Source organism: Anomaloglossus baeobatrachus, chromosome 6 (assembly GCF_048569485.1).
Source record: "Anomaloglossus baeobatrachus isolate aAnoBae1 chromosome 6, aAnoBae1.hap1, whole genome shotgun sequence".
Classification (NCBI taxonomy): domain Eukaryota; kingdom Metazoa; phylum Chordata; class Amphibia; order Anura; family Aromobatidae; genus Anomaloglossus; species Anomaloglossus baeobatrachus.
In genome coordinates this window covers 538055801-538074086 of record NC_134358.1, presented here as the reverse complement: position 1 = coordinate 538074086, position 18286 = coordinate 538055801, and the positions used below count along the sequence as shown (strand labels likewise).

General features: G+C 51.2%; 1 protein-coding gene across 1 annotated transcript in view; it reads right to left on the bottom strand.

The window, feature by feature from the left end:
* The window catches only part of HACD1 (3-hydroxyacyl-CoA dehydratase 1), a 94502-nt gene extending 78297 nt beyond the window's left edge, over positions 1 to 16205 (bottom strand). The window contains exon 1 of the mRNA XM_075316815.1: positions 16043 to 16205. Coding sequence (XP_075172930.1) covers positions 16043 to 16158 — 116 coding nt within the window. The 5' untranslated portion in view covers positions 16159 to 16205. The remainder of the gene's footprint in view (positions 1 to 16042) is intronic.
* Between the last annotated feature and the right edge of the window lie 2081 nt (positions 16206 to 18286).

Below are 18286 nucleotides of genomic sequence, written 5' to 3'. Positions count from 1 at the left end.
GTTTTGCACAGGGCTTTTCTGTCTTCGTCCACCAGTGGGAACCTATTGATGGAAACGGTCTGTGTGTCATGGGAAGATTTAGGTCAGGTTCAGATGGGCCAGTTGTGACTACAAATTGCAGATGTGACTGGCTCCGTGTGCTTCACTGCATTCCGGTGAGGCGCCAGATCTTCTTTTCATCTCATGCATAATTCTGGTCCATAAAACAAACCAAAAGTAGGGCATGCTGCATCTTTTTTTTAAATAGACCATTGGCACACTGGCTATAACAGGTCTGTGTGCAGTCTGTGCCGCACATGGGCAAGACGCAGACTGAACAAGTCCTTACACAGGGCGCTGTATTTAACAATTGGCATACTGAATGTCCCCAGCATCCTTAAGATCTGATATCCATGATTAAAATTAAAATTAAAATCAGCTGCTTAGTAATACAGGCTGTCGAGCCAGACTAGCTCAGATTCTACTGCCGTTCTGTTCAGCAGCAGATAGTGTGGCGCCCTGGACTAGCCAGGTCGTCACAGGTACTACAACATACACCCCCACCCTGAGACAGGCACATCAGTCAGACACAAAATCCTTGTTGCCTCCCTCCAGGGGCTGATGTCCACACCAGCTGGGGTGGAGCCAGGCGGTTGGCCCCACCCACCGAGGAGTTCACAGTCCTGGAGGCGGGAAAGGAAGGCAGTTCAGTTAGGGAAGTGGAAGAGAGAAGAGTGAAGTAGTAGTAGAGGAGCAAACTGACCGTGTCCGGGTGTGTGGCCCGGGCACTGAGAGCAAGGTTGGCAGACAGTGGTGGCCGTCTGCAGGAGAGGCAGATCAACGCGGAACCGTAGGACCGGGGACGGGCGGTGGCCCGCCGGTACCGAACCGGGTAGCAAAGTGAAGCCAGCACAAACCGGCAGGGCCTGCGGACCCCGACCAGGCTTGGAGTCGCCATTAGAGGTCAAATCCGTCAGTGACTGGAACCCCAGGGGTTTCCTAACAGCCAAGACCTGATTGAAGGCAACCGTCCGACCAGCAAAAGGAAATACAGCTACCGCCACAGTTAGAGTTCCAAGGGCCAGAGCCTGCGGGCAAAAGGGCTCCTCCGGCACATATATACGCTGGGGAGCGGGTTACCGGTGGGAAATCATCGGGACCGAACATACACAAAGGTGCAGGGAAAGGCAGCCACCACTAACCATCCAGGAGAAGCCACAGCAGCTGGCTGCGGGACCCGTCCATCCAGCCGTTTGGTTTACCAGAGACTTTGCGTACATTTGTGGCTGAGTGAGTACTACCGTGCCATCTGGCACCGCGCTGCGGAGTCCAAGCGACCCTGCACCCATCCAACCCTGCCTCCCTGTCATCTCACCGGGCCCCGGGACCACCAACCCCTACCCACGGAGGGGGAAAACAACATCCCAGCTGCTCCCTGCCATCGCTCCCGGGATCCCCGTCACCAGCAGCGGTGGTGCCCAACCTCACCACAACCCGTGGGTGGCGTCACGGACCAAATCCCCAAACCAAACTACCCCCTTTCACTCACGGGCGAGGAGCGCCGCTCGAGTCCCCGGATTCGGCCCACCGCTCGAGCCACCGAGCAGCCGTCGCAGCAGCGCCGGACTCGAGCATTAGCGAGCGCAGCTGCGTCCTTCCCCGCCCGCGACAATAGCATCGGAGCAGGAGCGCCTCACAGAGGTGATAGATGGTGCAAGACTGCAAACAGGCAAGTATGTGACAATGTCAGGTGTGTGTCATGGGTAGTCCTGTGGTATTTGGCAATAGAAGGTCACAGCATTTGGCTGTGTGAAACTTTCCCTGACTTTCTATTATTCCTGCTGTTAGTATTTAGCTTACTAGGTATATACTCTGCTGGGTTTGCAGTCCTTTGCCTCTAGGACCCTGCAGAGCTCGACTTCCTTTCAGCTGCTAATCATCTGTATTTCCCCTTTGGTTTCAATACTCTCTTTTTCCCTGGACTTGTGCTGGTGATATTCAGTCCCTTCACAAGCTCTGGATGCAAGCAGGTCGATTGCACTGAACTGTAGGATTGTTGCTGCTCTCTGCTGAACTTCTTCCTGAGACATACTGTTACGTCACCACTGGAGTCCGCTCCAGCGGCTTCTGCTCCGATCGCCAGGCGACGCCGTGTTCCTGCCGTGGATGGTGCTGGTGATGGGAGAGGAGTCGATGCCAGTGGCACCAGTGGGCGCAGGCTCCGATCATCCACTGGGCTGGGTTATCTTGGTATCTGCAGTACCACTGGCTGACTGTGGGTGGCGTGTGTCTTCCAGCTGAAGTTGCCAGCTACAGCCAATGGGAAGACACCACACCCTTCTTAGCTCCCCTCCTGTCTGCTCACCTCTGCCAGAGATAATTCTGATTTCCTGGTCTGCCCTATTCTGTTTTGTGATTCCTGTGTGCTGACCTCTGCGTGTTTCCTGACTACCCTTCTGCCTGCTGTTTTTGTACCTCGCTGCCTGATCCGGATTTGACCTCTGCTACGTTTTTTGATTACGTCCTTGTCTGCCGATTCTGTCCCTGTTCTGCTATTCCTGGTTTGACCCTGCCTGACGACTACTCTCATCGGACTGCAGCCTTCCACAGGTAGTGATCTCCACGGCCCTGTGTAATTCCAAATCCCTGTATATGGGTTAAAGGGTTTCAGGGTTCTGGGGGTCCTGCTTGGTGAATGGCTTCACTCTAGCCTGTCCATTACATCCCATCTGAGTCTGTGGATCCAGGCAGGCGTTACACATCTGGAGATAAGTAGTTCATGCACTTTCCCATGTGTCCTCCTTGTGTCTTTTTTAGTGTTTAGTGGGTTTGACGAAGAGCTGATCCCACCCGTTCCCTACCTTTGGCCCAGCTCTAGGGTCAGGTATCAGACGTGGCACATATCTAGGGTGGTGAGGGACCCCAGAGACCAGCAGTAGATTTGGTCAGGGGTCACCATCTCCCCCTTCCCTAGATGCAGGGTTTACCTTCCCTTTCGACGTTCCGTTGGTACTCCCCCGTGCCTATCGTGACAGATAGGCACGACACATGGCTGTAATAAAACAATGAAATTGTGAGGAGGTCTATGTAGACAAAGTCATGTATACCTAGGGATGAATAACCAAAAATCCATCACATTTTTTTAGGCAGTCATACTGTGGTTGCAGTTGGTCATGGTACCCCAACACTAGATGCCATACGACAGGCCACTCTTTACGACAAGTGACATGGCATCATATAGCCATATGGGGAGCCTGGGAAAGGATGGAGGCTTGTTTCTTTGCATAGTTGACCTCTTGAATGCATCTATATGTACAAGTTGCGTACAACGAGCTTATCATGGAGCTGAATCCTCGAAAAGCTTCCGACCACAGGTGCCCAGTTTAATGGCCTTGGAGTTTTTAAAATTATACATTTTTTATCACCTCTAGTACTTCTAGAAGTTCCTACACAATATGCATATTCCCATCTTATATGTTTTCTGGAACCTTTTCCAAACTATTGCACAAAATAAAAAAAAGGTTGAAACTACTAATTCAAGTTACTATTAGGAGTTCTCTGGTATCAGTGGCTTTTCCAAAGGCCGGACTGAGAGTCCTTGGGGTCATGAAATGACATTTTTCTGAGGGTCGATCTGCCATCTTTGCACAATATCTGCACATCACTTGTTATTGTACACGGCATCAAAAGAAGATCTAATGTGCAATGGTGCAACTTGAAGCTTATGAACCACAATGCAAAATCTCCAACATGGCCCCCAACTATCGCAGTTCTTTAACGGTAATAATGTTTTCATGTGGGCCAAGTAGACTTTTTGGCACCTTACGCTTCAGGGCCCAGGTGTAATTGCAATTCCTTTAGCTATTATAGTTAAGCCCTTGCTAATAGATTATTAGTAAATCATCCCAGAAACCCTCAGTAGCTGTTGATTGAAAGCTCATTTGGCCGATGGCGTTCTTCTCATCTTGCTTGGCTCCAAAGACAGCTCAATAAAATGTTTAGTTACATCTGGGAGACCAATCTGACTCTTGATTTTTTATTATTAACTCCAAGATCCCTTATAAATGAATGATTAACATAGGAAAAAGAATTATCTTTCCCTACAAATGTTAGGATAATTCCCCATCTGAAATTACGCAGATGCCCTCAGTTGGATGGATGCTCTTCAATTACTTGGGATTCCTTCAACAGTCCAATAGGCCAATTTCTTATATCTTTCACCAGCAAAGTAAAGCAAGTTTACAGGACTGGAACACACGACAGACAACCTCTTCGTTGGTCACCGACTCTCTGTGGGCTGAAATCCCATAAGTCTACATTCTCCCAACCAGCAACTCCACTTTCATCACACACTGATCTTGCTGTGGGGTACCACTTGGGACTCTAGGTTGCTATCACAACTTCACGAACCCACTGAGCATGATTGCATTTCGGCACACCATCACTTGCTCCAGCTACCAGCCAACCATCGGTAGACAACCTCAGGACGTCTGCCCCCAATAGCAGATTCTTCCAGCTCCTTATCTGGTCTTATTAAGCACTGTACAGAAGAACGGCATCACCAGAGAAAAATACTTGCCAAGCTGCCACAAAGCTACAGTGCTTTCCACCCCAACTAAGGCCTCTTTCACACATCATTTTTTGCCATCAGGCACAATCCGGTGAATTGGGGAAAAAAACGGATCTGGCGCCTAATCCGTTTTTTTCTCACAGACTTGTATTAGCGCCGGATTGCGACGCGATTGCATTTCATTCATTGTCCAAAGTAATGTTTTTTGGGACCGATGAAAAAACAGAAGGCGACGGATCCGGCGCCGTCCATCTTTTTTTTTTACAATGGAAGCCTAAGGGCGCCGGATCCGTCGTCATCCGCCAAATGATGGAATTAGGCGACGGATCCGTTTTTTGTTTCTGGGCATGCCCAGACATTGTGTAAATTCACTTCTGGTCACAAAGAAAGTGCTCTCTCTCTCCTCCATAGCAAATAACCTTTGGCCTGATGGGAAAAAAAGAGACGGATCCGTTTTTTCACCAGATCCGTCGCATCAGTTTTGCCATAATCTGCGATGGATCCATCGCATCAGGCACAACCGGATTGTGCCTGATGGCAAAAAAACTGATGTATGAAAGAGGCCTAATACAATTCGTAAATCTGTCTTGCACGCTGCAGTCTTTTAATCAATAAAAGCAAGGAAAAAGCATCCTGTGGCGCCCTGGACAAGCCAGGGGCCACAGAGAGCAACACCTACACGCCCCACACTCCCGGTCAGGCACACCAAAGTCAGACGAAAACCCTTGTTGCCTTCCTCCAGGGGCTGATGTTCACACCAGGGGGGTGGGCCAGGCGGTTGGTCCCGCCCACCGAGGAGTACACAGTCCTGGAGGCGGGAAAAAGCAGACCGTTTACAGTTCAGTGAGGGAAGTGGAAAGTGAGAGGAAGGAAAGTGGTAGTAGAGCAGACTGAAGTTGGTCCGGGGGTGTGGCCCGGACGGATCAGCAAGGTTGGCAGACGGTGGTGACCGTCTGCAGGAGAGGCCTATCGGAGCTAACCGTAAGGACCGTGGACGGGCGGTGGCCCGGCGGTACCGGACCGGTACGCAAAGAGAAGTCAGCACCATCTGGCAGGGGCTTACGGACCCCGGCAAGGCTAGGAGTCGCCGTGAATTTGCCAAATTCGTTAGCGAAGGGAACCTTCGTTAGGGTTTCCCAGCAGCCAAGTCCCGACAGAAGGCAACCGTCCAACCGAGAGAGGGAAACACAGTCACTGCCAAGGCTAAAGTTCCCAGGGCCAGAGCCTGCGGGCAAAAGGGGCTCCTCCAGCCCATATCCAAGCTGGGGAGCGGGTTACCGGTGGGAACCCATTGGAACCGTTTACAGTACACAGGTGCAGGGAAAGGCAGTCACAATCAACCTGCCGGGAGCAACAACACCGCAGCCATCTGTGGGACCCGTCCATCCAGCCGTGTGTTTTACCGAGAACTGTGTCCTCATCATTGGCTGAGTGAGTACCACCGTGCCGGGCGGCACAGCGCTGCCCCCGCGACCCTGCACCTCACCAGGCCCCGTAACCCGCCTGTCATCCATCCCTACCCCATCACCGGGCCCCGGGACAACCAACCCCACTACCCACGGAGGGGAGAACTAACAACAAAGCTGCTCCCTGTCACCGCTCCCGGGATCCCCGTCTAGAGCAGCGGTGGTGTTACCAATATCACCACAACCGTGGGTGGCGTCACGGACAATAACCAAATCCCCACAATCCAATCCCCAGCCCCTTTTTACTCACGGGCGAGGAGCGCCGCTCGAGTCCCTGGGATCCGGCCCACCGCTCGAGCCATCATCGAGCAGCCGCAGCCGCGGCCGGACCCGAGTAGTGGGAGAGCGCAGCGTCCCCTCCTCCGCCCGCGACAACTTGGCGTCACGAACAGGATCCTACCGTTCTACCAACTGGTGGAAGTGCGCCTTGTGTAACCGCCGGAGGTGTTCGGCCGAAAAATTTGTGAAGCCGCCATCTTGGGCGCGAAGAATTCCCGCTCGAGCATCTCCTCGAGTAGTGGAGGTGCGAAGGCCAAAACCCCGCCCCTGTAGAGGAGGAGCCGGAAAGAGACTAAGGGGGACTGATGGCGTCTGGCCGCATGTAGCACGCAGCTATGGAAGCAGGGACGCCAGGACCCTGCGGCCATTTGCTGGTTCCTGGAAGAGGCCGCTGCAAAAGATGCTGAGTCCGACTGACAACACCGTGGTCCCCGCGCCTGGCACCGCAGCGTGGGTGGAAGTCCAGACCGTCCAGCTAAGCAGCCGTCTGCAGGTCCGCATGCAGCTCCTCCTCGAGGAGTGGGAGGCCGACATGGCGGAAGTGGTGACGGCCATACGGAGACGCGAGGTGGAGGGAGTCTTGGAAGGGAGGGTAAGTGACCCACACCCCTGTGCCCCTAGTGGGTCGGTCATCGCGGCCGAGGGACCCGGTCCATACCCGCTCGCCCTGCTACCTCCCCCGCTACCCGTGTTGGCTGCTGCTGCCCTGCCACTAGGCCCGCTACCACCACCACCGGTAGCGGTACCCTGCCAATCCTCCCCTGCGGACTGACCTGAAGCAGAAGCCCGTGACCGCCCTGATCCGCTTCCATGGAAGAAGCCGAAGGCTGAGCCCGTCAGCAAAGATGCACCGGAGGCAGGCGGGGATGCAGCTGCCAGGAGGCAGAGCAGGCCATGTCACAGCGGGGTCCCTCATTATCAAAGGTACCGGTCGTAGCCGGCACGGGGGGACTCCAGCTGGGCCCATCCCCCACCCCGACTGAACCGGAGCAAGCAGAAAGTGCTCCGCAACGGGAGCGGCAGCAAAGGCAGCTGCGCCGCGGGATTGCTGATTAAGAAAGAAAAGTTAGAGAATGGTAGCGGTTCCCGGTTATCTTGCTGTCGGTCCCCATTGGGACTCTGCTGACATTCCAGACGGCCCTCAAGGCTAAGGAGTCCGGTTGGAGGAGCAGTCGTACCCGCATCATCGGCAGCTGAAAATGGAGTCCTGTGGGACAGTGTCACCCCTGTGTGAGGGTGGCGTTGGGGGCTCGTGCTGTTCGATGGTGGACTGTGGGAAAGCTGCAGGAGGAAGCTGTACCGGAGCCAGGCGTTGTGGATGGCCCCTGGGACCCAGCTGACAGTCCCCGTCGGGACCCTACGGCAAGTCTCCGTTGGGACCCTACAGTTTTGTTTGTGGTAGCCCGTTGGCTACGAAGAACTGTTGTCCCCGTGGGGACTGTTTGCAAATTATGCGTAGAGACTACTACGGACAGGCCCGAGAACTAGCAGGGCAACCACAAACTTGTGGCTTGTAAATAAAAAAATGTTGTTTTATGGCTTTCACCGTTGCCGCCTCCGGAGAGGCAGATTGGAGGAAGGGCCCGCAGTGGAGCAGGCTGGGGCCCAGCCACCACCGGAACCGGTGGCGATCCTCTGGGGGTTTCAGGGGTTCCCCATGGACGTGGGTCCCCTGAAAAGGACAGAACCCGCTCGGGCAACTTGTGCTGGACTGGGGTCAAGGGGTGCTGCCTGTTTGCTTAGGGGCAGCATCAGGGCCAGGTTGCTTGGGTGGGAGAGAGCGGAAGCCGTAACCGTTTGCAACGTTAAAGTAAGAGTACCTCCCCATGTGGGAAGATGTTATTTTAATTGTAATGTGTTTTACCGTTTTATCTTTTAGTTGTGAAAATAAAACCGGTGATGGACGGGCAGCCCGCGGACGGTCTACATTTTACTAAGGAGAAGCCAGGGGCCACAGAGAACAACACCTACACGCCCCACACTCCCGGTCAGGCACACCAAAGTCAGACGAAAACGCTTGTTGCCTTCCTCCAGGGGCTGATGTTCACACCAGGGGGTGGGCCAGGCGGTTGGTCCCGCCCATCGAGGAGTACACAGTCCTGGAGGCGGGAAAAGCAGACCGTTTACAGTTCAGTGAGGGAAGTGGAAAGTGAGAGGAAGGAAAGTGGTAGTAGAGCAGACTGAAGTTGGTCCGGGTGTGTGGCCCGGACGGATCAGCAAGGTTGGCAGACGGTGGTGACCGTCTGCAGGAGAGGCCTATCGGAGCTAACCGTAAGGACCGTGGACGGGCGGTGGCCCGGCGGTACCGGACCGGTACGCAAAGAGAAGTCAGCACCATCTGGCAGGGGCTTACGGACCCCGGCAAGGCTAGGAGTCGCCGTAAATTTGCCAAATTCGTTAGCGAAGGGAACCTCCTGGGTTTCCCAGCAGCCAAGTCCCGACAGAAGGCAACCGTCCAACCGAGAGAGGGAAACACAGTCACCGCCAAGGCTAAAGTTCCCAGGGCCAGAGCCTGCGGGCAAAAGGGGCTCCTCCAGCCCATATCCAAGCTGGGGAGCGGGTTACCGGTGGGAACCCATTGGAACTGTTTACCGTACACAGGTGCAGGGAAAGGCAGTCACCATCAACCTGCCGGGAGGGGAAACACCGCAGCCATCTGTGGGACCCGTCCATCCAGCCGTGTGTTTTACCGAGAACTGTGTCCTCATCATTGGCTGAGTGAGTACCACCGTGCCGGGCGGCACAGCGCTGCCCCCGCGACCCTGCACCTCACCAGGCCCCATAACCCGCCTGTCATCCATCCCTACCCCATCACCGGACCCCGGGACAACCAACCCCCCTACCCACGGAGGGGAGAACTAACAACAAAGCTGCTCCCTGTCACCGCTCCCGGGATCCCCGTCTAGAGCAGTGGTGGTGTCACCAATATCACCACAACCGTGGGTGGCGTCACGGACAATAACCAAATCCCCACAATCCAATCCCCAGCCCCTTTTCACTCACGGGTGAGGAGCGCCGCTCGAGTTCCCGGGATCCGGCCCACCGCTCGAGCCACCACCGAGCAGCCGCAGCCGCAGCAGCCGTGGCCGGACCCGAGCAGTGGGAGAGCGCAGCGTCCCCTCCTCCGCCCGCGACAACCCCAGCAAATTCTATGAGAATCGTGATTGCTGTGCACACGCTGCTTCTTTTTTCTTGCAGATTTTGTTGCAGCATGTCAATTGTTTCTGCGTTTCTATACTCCCCTGCAATGCTTTATGACTACAAGGGATTACAGCGCAGCACTTCTCCTCACACACTGTGCATACAACATGGTGTGTGAGGCTCTCCATAGCTAAGTAACCTGGTGACGACCCAGGGTTACAATGGCAGCAATCGGTTCCCTGTGATCGCATTACAGGAACCCAATCACCAGGAAGAGGTAAGCGATTCCTCTCCCTGCCTTCTGAATGCTGCGATCGCATTGATTGCAGAATCAGGGGGTTAAACTGCTGGCAGCGGTGTTGGCACCACTCCTGGCAGTGAGAGCCAGGTCGCGGTTTTAACATTAGCCGGAGATCTGGTGGCGATCACGGGGGTACAGCACCTGAACTCCCACAATTGCCATGACTAAAAAAGCTCAAAAAGAAGCAGGAAAAAAACACGTATGAACAAACACGCAAGCACGATAAAAAATGCGTATTTTTGCTGCTGCATTTTTCCTGCCAAAATATGCTTTTTTCTGTGCAGAAAAGAAGCAATGTGGGCACGTAGCCTAAGAGTGACTGCAGCCACACACACGGGCTCACTTCCTGCCGCCAGCTCCCTTTTTCCCCCTCTTCCTGGTCTTTGCCGTCATAGCAGGGCCATCCACTAGTAATAAGTAAAATAATTGCATACAATAATAAGGCAAAACTGTAAAAATAATTATATATCTACATCCATTTGTGTTAAGGGCGCTTTACACACTGCAATGTATCTTACGATGTGTCGGCGGGGTCACGTCGTAAGTGACGCACATCCGGCATCGTAAGGTACATTGCAGTGTGTGACAGGTACGTGTGATTGTGATTGAACGGTAAAACGTTCATCGCATACACATCGCTCAATTCCTAAAAATTGAACGTCAGGTTGTTCATCGTACCCGGGCCAGCACACATCGCAGTGTGTGACACCCCGGGAACAATGAACAGATCTTACCTGCATCCCGCAAGCAATGCGGAGGGAAGGAGGTGGGCGGGATGTTTACGTCCCGCTCATCTCCACCCCTCCGCTTCTATTGGCCGGCTGCCGCGTGACGTCGCTGTGACGCCGAACGTCCCTCCCACTCCAGGAAGTGGACGTTCGCCGCCCACATCGAGGTCGTATGGACGGGTAAGTACGTGTGACGGGGGTTAATCGTTTGTGCGACACGGTCAACAAATTGAACGTGCCGCACATACGATGGGGGCGGGTACGATCGCATACGATATCGTATGCTGGATCGTATGGTGTAAAGCAGGCTTTAGGAATTACAATGACTGAACGAAAATTAATAAATTGAATTATTCCATACAGTTCTATACCAGGACAGATTATGAATTGCATGGAAAAGTTAAAACAAAGGGTCTGAAGCCGGTTACATCCCCACTTACTAGAATTCTTATGAATTCTTCACTTTCAGGGCTCATTTATGCAGAATTACCTCTTGCCTCTATCTGGTAAGATGTAAAACCCTTTATGGGCCTGTGTAACATGGCGGCAGGTATGTATCACAGAGGTGGTATAAATCTGGATGTCTGCTCTGGTAACTGTAGTGCCCTAATTCTTATTAGGGCATTCCAGGGATAGGTTTACGGATAGCTGGAGACGGGCGGGTCTGGCTATCCACATACACCCACCCATGGGTGTGTCTCAAGTTTGTAAAATGGTGTCTGTTTGTTTGACACATGGTCAGAGTGCAGAGATTGCTATTTCTTTGGGAAGTAATCCCCGAGAGAGGGGGATTAGCGTGTTCTGATCAGGACCAGATGCCATACCGTGTTTCTATTGCTTTAAAGCCGCAAGAGGGCCGATGTTATGTTACCAGAGAGGTGGATTATATAATGTAACTTGATGGACTTTAAGTAAAAGTGTTTGTGTTGTTACCTCAAGAAGCGAGCTCAAGTGAGTAACCCCATCATAGTCTGCCTTTTGAATCTATATACATTCCATATGGCGTCACATAATGGCTCCTTAAAGAGAGCCTGTCGGGTCCCATATGCGTTCTGACCTACAAGCAGGGTGATGTGTGGCCTAGTAACCCCTTCCTACCCATCCCTGTGTTGTAATATTGTGTAATATCAATGTATAAAAAAGGTTTTATAACTTACATGTTCCCTATGTAAATGAGCAGAGGGACTAGTCCCCAGGGTGTAGCATTGCCCCGTGGGTGTTTGCATGCTTTCTCTGGTATCACACCCCGTGGGCGTTTGCATGATTTCCGTGGTATCATGCCCCTGTGGGTGTGATACCATTGATTTACATGGGCAACGTCACCATCCGCTCCTTGAGATCCCGCGCGTGCACGCTTACCATTCCCGCAGCCTTGTTATCCGGGTGCTTGCTTCTCGACTTCAGACACGCTCTGCGCATGCTCAGAAGACTCCTGCGGTTCCAACCATGTGCAGAGCGCGTCTGAAGCAGAAAAGCAAACACCCAGATAACAAGGCTGCGGGATCTCAAGGAGCTGACGTTGACTTCGCTCATGTAACTCCATGGTATCACGCCCACAGGGGCGTGATACCATGGAAAGCATGCAAACGGCCACGAGGTGATGCGACGCCCAGGGGACTAGACCCTCTGATCATTTACATAGGGAATATGTAAGTAATAAAACTTTTTTTTTTTACACATTCATATTACACAATAGTACAACACAGAGATGGGTAGGAAGGGGTTACTAGGCCACACATCACCCTGCTTGTAGGTCAAAACGCATAAGGGACCTGACAGGTTCCCTTTAAGAAACCAAATTCTCCTCTAGCAGCTAAACATCCAAGAGAGGATACCTGCATATGATATGTACTGCCCCGGGGCTCAGCCGGCTGCCAAGCCGCTTGGATCCGTGCTCGTCGGTGGGTGGCTCGAGCTCTTCACGGACCCGGGGGTCACGTCGCTCTGAAAGGGGGTTGGCGCTACACGTAGGGACTTCGGTGGGGAGGTCCACGGCCGGAGCCGCGGTGGTTTGTAGGGGATTTAAGTTCGTGACGCCACCCACGGGTTGTGAATGGATGGACACCACCTCTGCCGTTGACTAGGCTCCCGGGGACGGTGTTGCGCAGCTTGGTGTTGACCCCCTCCGTAGGTAGGGGGATGATGGTCCCAGGGGCCCGGGGGAGGTGCTGAGGCGAGGGGATGGATGCGTGCTGGTGTGTCGATGCGGTGCGGTGCGCGGCCCGAAGGCACTGGTGTACTCACTATGATAAACACGCTGGAGTCTCTGGTAAACCAAACAAGATGGTGGACGGTGCCCGCAGCCAGCTGCAGTTTTCCCTTTAACAGGTTGGTGGTTTCCGCCTTTCTCCTGCACCTCACTTGTGTAGAAATCACGACTTCTATGCCTGAGCAACGGTAGTCCACTCCCCGGCTTGATATATGTCGGGAGAGCCCTCTTTGCCCACAGACGCTGGCCCCTCGGGTCTTTATGCCTGGGCGGTGGCTTTACCCCTATGGTTGGGCTGTTATCTTAAGTTGGGTCTTATGTGGGAAAGGTCCTAAAGTCCAGTCCTCAATCAGTTGATTTGACTCAGCCCAGTTGTTTCTGGGCCTCGTACTGGGTCTGAGTACCCCTCCTGGTGCTCCGGTTTCTAATCGGCTCCCTGGTTCGGTACCAGCGGGCCACCGCCCGTGCCCGGTCCCTACGGTTTCATCAGCTGTAATCCTAGCTCCTGCAGGTGGCCACCACCGTCTGTCTCCTTGCCAGAGGTGACTGGGCTCCAACCCAGACACCTGGTGTAGACTATGGCAAACCTAGGCACAGGTCTTCCCTTGAACTTCACTCCACTCCACTGTCAAGACTAGACTACACTTTACTACTGTTTTTCCCGCCTCCGGGCCTGTGAACTCCTCAGTGGGCGGAGCCAACCGCCTGGCTCCGCCCCCTGGTGTGAACATCAAACCCGGAGGGAGGTGACAAGGGCTTTGTAGTTTGGCTGCTGTCACCTTACTAAGGTGGGGGGGGGCGTGTGTGTATGGGACTACCTGGGACAACCTGGCTAGTCCAGGGCGTCACAGATACAGATCCTGAAACTGACCATGTGAATGAGGTCTTCAGATGTCAAGACGTAGGGATGTAACTCGAAGATGTCTCATTTTTTAGGACCCCACTTTACCAAACAAAGTGGAGAGCCACTACCTAAGAACATCTCTCCTTGTGGTGCACTGGTGTCTCCCATGCTTTGTAATGGAAATCACAGTTGTTGCTGCAAAAATGTCCTTTAAACCTTTGCTCGTACTTCTATCAAAACAACCAAGATCTGAAGCTACAAGATATTAAAGCAGATGTTAGACCATCGCCACCTAGGCCAACAATGGCCACCTAGGCCAACAATGGCCACCTAGGCCAACAATGGCCGCCTAAGGTCCACAACGGCCGCCTAAGGTCCACAACGGCCGCCTAAGGTCCACAACGGCCGCCTAAGGTCCACAACGGCCGCCTAAGGTCCACAACGGCCGCCTAAGGTCCACAACGGCCGCCTAAGGTCCACAACGGCCACCCAACACACACTGCAGTTTTCATGAGAATATAGGACATGATGTAAATAATAAAGACCACTATATCCTAAGATCACAGCACCAGGTAACATAGGATATGATTCCCTAGTTATAACCAGTATTGGACTGAAGCTCTTCTGGGGTCTACTTTACATATATTGAACATCTGCACGTCAGTGATAATTGCATTTTTGCATACACGGGACTTATAATCCGGGGCCATGATTATAAATGGCACTTTTTTTTTTTTTACACTGTAATAAAAAATTTGATTTTTTTTTTTTTTTGCAAGAGCTAAAAAACTGGTGCAGATTATTGCCATTGCAATGACCATGTTTCTACAGTTCCTAGTAGATGCACTTGATATACTGTATATACACATATCTGAGCTATACACATATATTATCCCTTAGCTATTTGACTCCTAATGGTTTTCCATGTTTTCTTGTATAAAATGAATTTTTCGGACCTTTTATTTGGAAAAACAAATCAGATGGAAAACCCTGATGTACGTAATTGGCTATAGTTCAATATTTTATGCACAACTCATCCCATAATTCAGATTCACATATCCGCATTTCACAATCGATGCGCGGGCCGGCCATGGGTCTTCGAGCTCAAACTCAACATCCTCATAGACGTAAATGTGAATTTCAAGTTTGCATCAAGAGAACCCTGGGTGGTCCGGGCGTCATTATCCAAGTACGTGAATGTGTGAATTTGGCCTAAAAAAACAGACTTTGCCGCACTCCAGCTGTTGTGGAATTAGTTAAAGGCTATCAGACCATGCTGGCATTTGCCATTTAAAGGGTTTTTTCTATTTTGGAAAACCTCATCCTACTGATGCAGTTTGTATTAAAAAAAACAAACTGTTTTACTCACCCTCCCCAGGTCCAATGACACTCGCATGACATTCGGCTCCTGCTGTGCTGCCAGCGTGAGCTGAGTGTCATGCAAGGATCGCAGTAGATCCCTGTGTGGCCCCGGCCTAATTGCGGAAGTGGCGCAGACTGCTGACACCTGCCCTTGTGGCATTGCCATGTGCCTGGCTGGTCAGCTTCAAATGGAATTGTCTGCTGGACCATGGGAAGCCATTATTCCGTCTGGACCCACTGGTGGACACAGACAGAAAAGGGCCCCTGTGCAAGAACAATGCCCTTTGCAGCCTCAAAAATGCACAATTTTACCTGCTTTGGGGGTTAGAAATGGGCCCCCTTTCCTTTGGACCCCTGTGTGACCATACAGGTTGCACCAATATGTCCACGCCTGGGTGGATCCTCTCCTGGGTCACTCCGAGAACAGATTTTCTGCTTTTTTCGATGCCAAATGGACATAATTACTCTACATTTGTAATGCCTACATTCTTTCTATTAAACCGTATGACATTTTTCCAATATGTGATAACGTCTGGGTCATAACTAATATCTCTATACTATTATTAACCCTTACGATAAATTTAAAATGAGACGCGAAGGGTCTCACGGCAGCAAGCAGAACGTAAAGCCGCCCCTTCTTTTAGCATTAATACGCTGTGAACGTACAAGTATGTTAAGTTGAGGGGATACATGCTTCTATTACAGTAAAATGTGCCGAGGGAAGCACTTTCCCCGCCTACTGGCTTCTCGGGCTATACTTATCCTCCGAGACCGGCCGTAGGTGACGCAGCTGCTGTAATGAACCCTATTAGGAAATGCAACTTGGGACGAGCTGCAAACACTCTGCTCTCCATTCACCATTACTTGCTTTTCCTTCGGGTTTGCCCCCCAAAATTACTTTGTCAATAAAGCTTTACAAGTCAAAACTTTTTTTTTAACTCAATGTTTGATCTAACCCTTATACCATCCCAAAAAAATGATTTAATATCCATAGGACATATAGTTGCTCTTCCATACAAATCCAAGAGGACGAAGTGACAAATCGATACAAATTAGACAATATCATAAATATTTACGAAGAAACTTTATACAACTTGTTACAAAATATCCATAGGATTCTAAGGCAAGAATAAAGGGGGCCATTATAAGGGGCTGATACGTACCCCGCAGTCATGGCAATGTTGTAAAAGGTGAGCCATGCTGTGGCCACGGATCCGATGGGCTTTTTCCTGGAGTTTTCCTTCTCTTCCACAGACCCCTCGTCCTCACTTGATGCCATGGCTTCACGAGCACGGGCTGCGGGTCAGGCTGCAGTGTGAAGCGCGGCTGACAGCTGGGGCTGACAAATCTCACATTCAGTAGCACATGGACCCTCCAATAATAGAGCACAAGGGAGGAGCGACTCAATAGCTTTGTCTTACTCTTCCAAGCAATGAATTTGAATGTATACAGCGGCGTGCAAAAGTTTGGGCACCCCTGGTAAAAATTAATATTATTGTGAACAGTTAGCCTCTTAACGACCAAGGACGTGCTGCTACGCCCCTGGTCGCCTCCCTCCAGTTACCGCAGACTCCGGTATTCCACGCACATGACATCGCTATTTAAAGGGATCGCGCCATTCCCTGCCGCTATTGGTGGCCCCATGACGCGATTACGAGGCGCCAATATGTTGTAATGGTAGCGTGGGGTCAGCTAATGGCCCCTGTCGCTTCCATGACGAACTTCCAGTGAGAGCCGACAGAGCGCCGTCACTTACAGGAGAAAAGCATTTCTGCTGATCAGAGCGATGCTCTGGGGAAAACAAGTATTTAGTCAGCCACCAAATGTGCAAGTTCTCCCACTTACAAAGATGAGATTTGCCTGTAATTGACATCATAGGTGACTACAACTATGAGAGACAAAATGAGAAAACAAATCCAGAAAATCATCGCGTCTGATTTGGTAAGATTTTTTTTTTGCAAATTATGGTGGAAAATAAGTATTTGGTCAATAACAAAAGTTAATCTCAATATTTTGTTCTATATCCTTTGTTGGCAATGACAGAGGTCAGACAGTTTCTTTTAAGTCTTCACAAGGGTTGGCCCATTCCTCCATGCAGATCTCCTCTAGGCAGTGATGTTGTAGGCCTGTCGCTAGACAACATGGACTTTCAGCTCCCTCCAAAGGTTTTCTTTAAGATTGAGATCTGGAGACTGGCTAGGCCATTCCAGGACCTTCATATGCTTCTTAAGAAGCCACTCCTTCGTTGCCCTGGTGGTGTACTTGGGATCATTATCATGTTGAAAGACCAAGCCACTTTTCATCTTCAATGCCCTTGCTGATGGAAGGTTTGCACTCAAAATCTCACGATACATGGCCCCATTCATTCTTTCATGTACAAGGATCAGTCGTCCTGGTCCCTCTGCAGAGAAACAGTCCCAAAGCATGATGTTGCCACCCCCATGCTTCACAGTAGGTATGGTGTTCTTTTGATGCAACTCAGCATTCTGTCTCCTCCAAACATGATGAGTTGTGTTTCTACTGTGTTTTCATCAAACCATATGACATTCTCCCAATACTCTTCTGGATAATCCAAATGCTCTCTAGCAAACTTCAGACGGGCCTGGACATGTACTGGCTTAAGCAGGGGAACATGTCTGACCTTGCAGGATCTGAGTCCCTTGCAGGGTAGTGTGTTACTGATGGTAGCCTGTTACAGTGGTCCCAGCTCTATGCAGGTCATTCACTAGGTTCCCCCGTGTGGTTCTGGGATTTTTGCTCACCGTACTTGTGACCGTTTTGACCCCACAGGGGGAGATCTTGCGTGGTGCCTCAGATCGAGGGAGATTATCAGTGGCCTTGTATGTCTTCCATTTTCTTATTATTGCTCCCACAGTTGATTTCATCACACCAAGCTGCTTGCCTATTGCAGATTCAGTCTTCCCAGCCTGGTGCAGGGCTACAATTTTGTTTCTGGTGTCCTTCAACAGCTCTTTGGTCTTCAACATAGTGGACTTTGACTGTTTGAGCTTGTGGACAGGTGTCTGTTAAACTGATAACAAGATCAAACAGGTGCCATTACTACAGGTAATGAGTAGAGGACAGAGGGGCTTCTTTATAGAAGAAGTTACAGGTCTGTGAGAGCCAGATATCTTGTATGTTTTTAGATGACAATACTTAATTTCCACCATAATTAGCAAAAAAAATCTAGTCAAATCAGAAGCGGTGATTTTCTGGATTTGTTTTCTCATTTTGTCTCACATAGTTGTGGTCACCTATGATGTCAATTACAGGCCAACCTCATCTTTATAAGTGGGAGAACTTACACAATTGGTGGTTGACTAAATACTTTTTTTCCCCACTGTATATAGAGTCATTACACACAGACAGATCTATTGCTATATATTAGAGTCATTACACACAGAGGG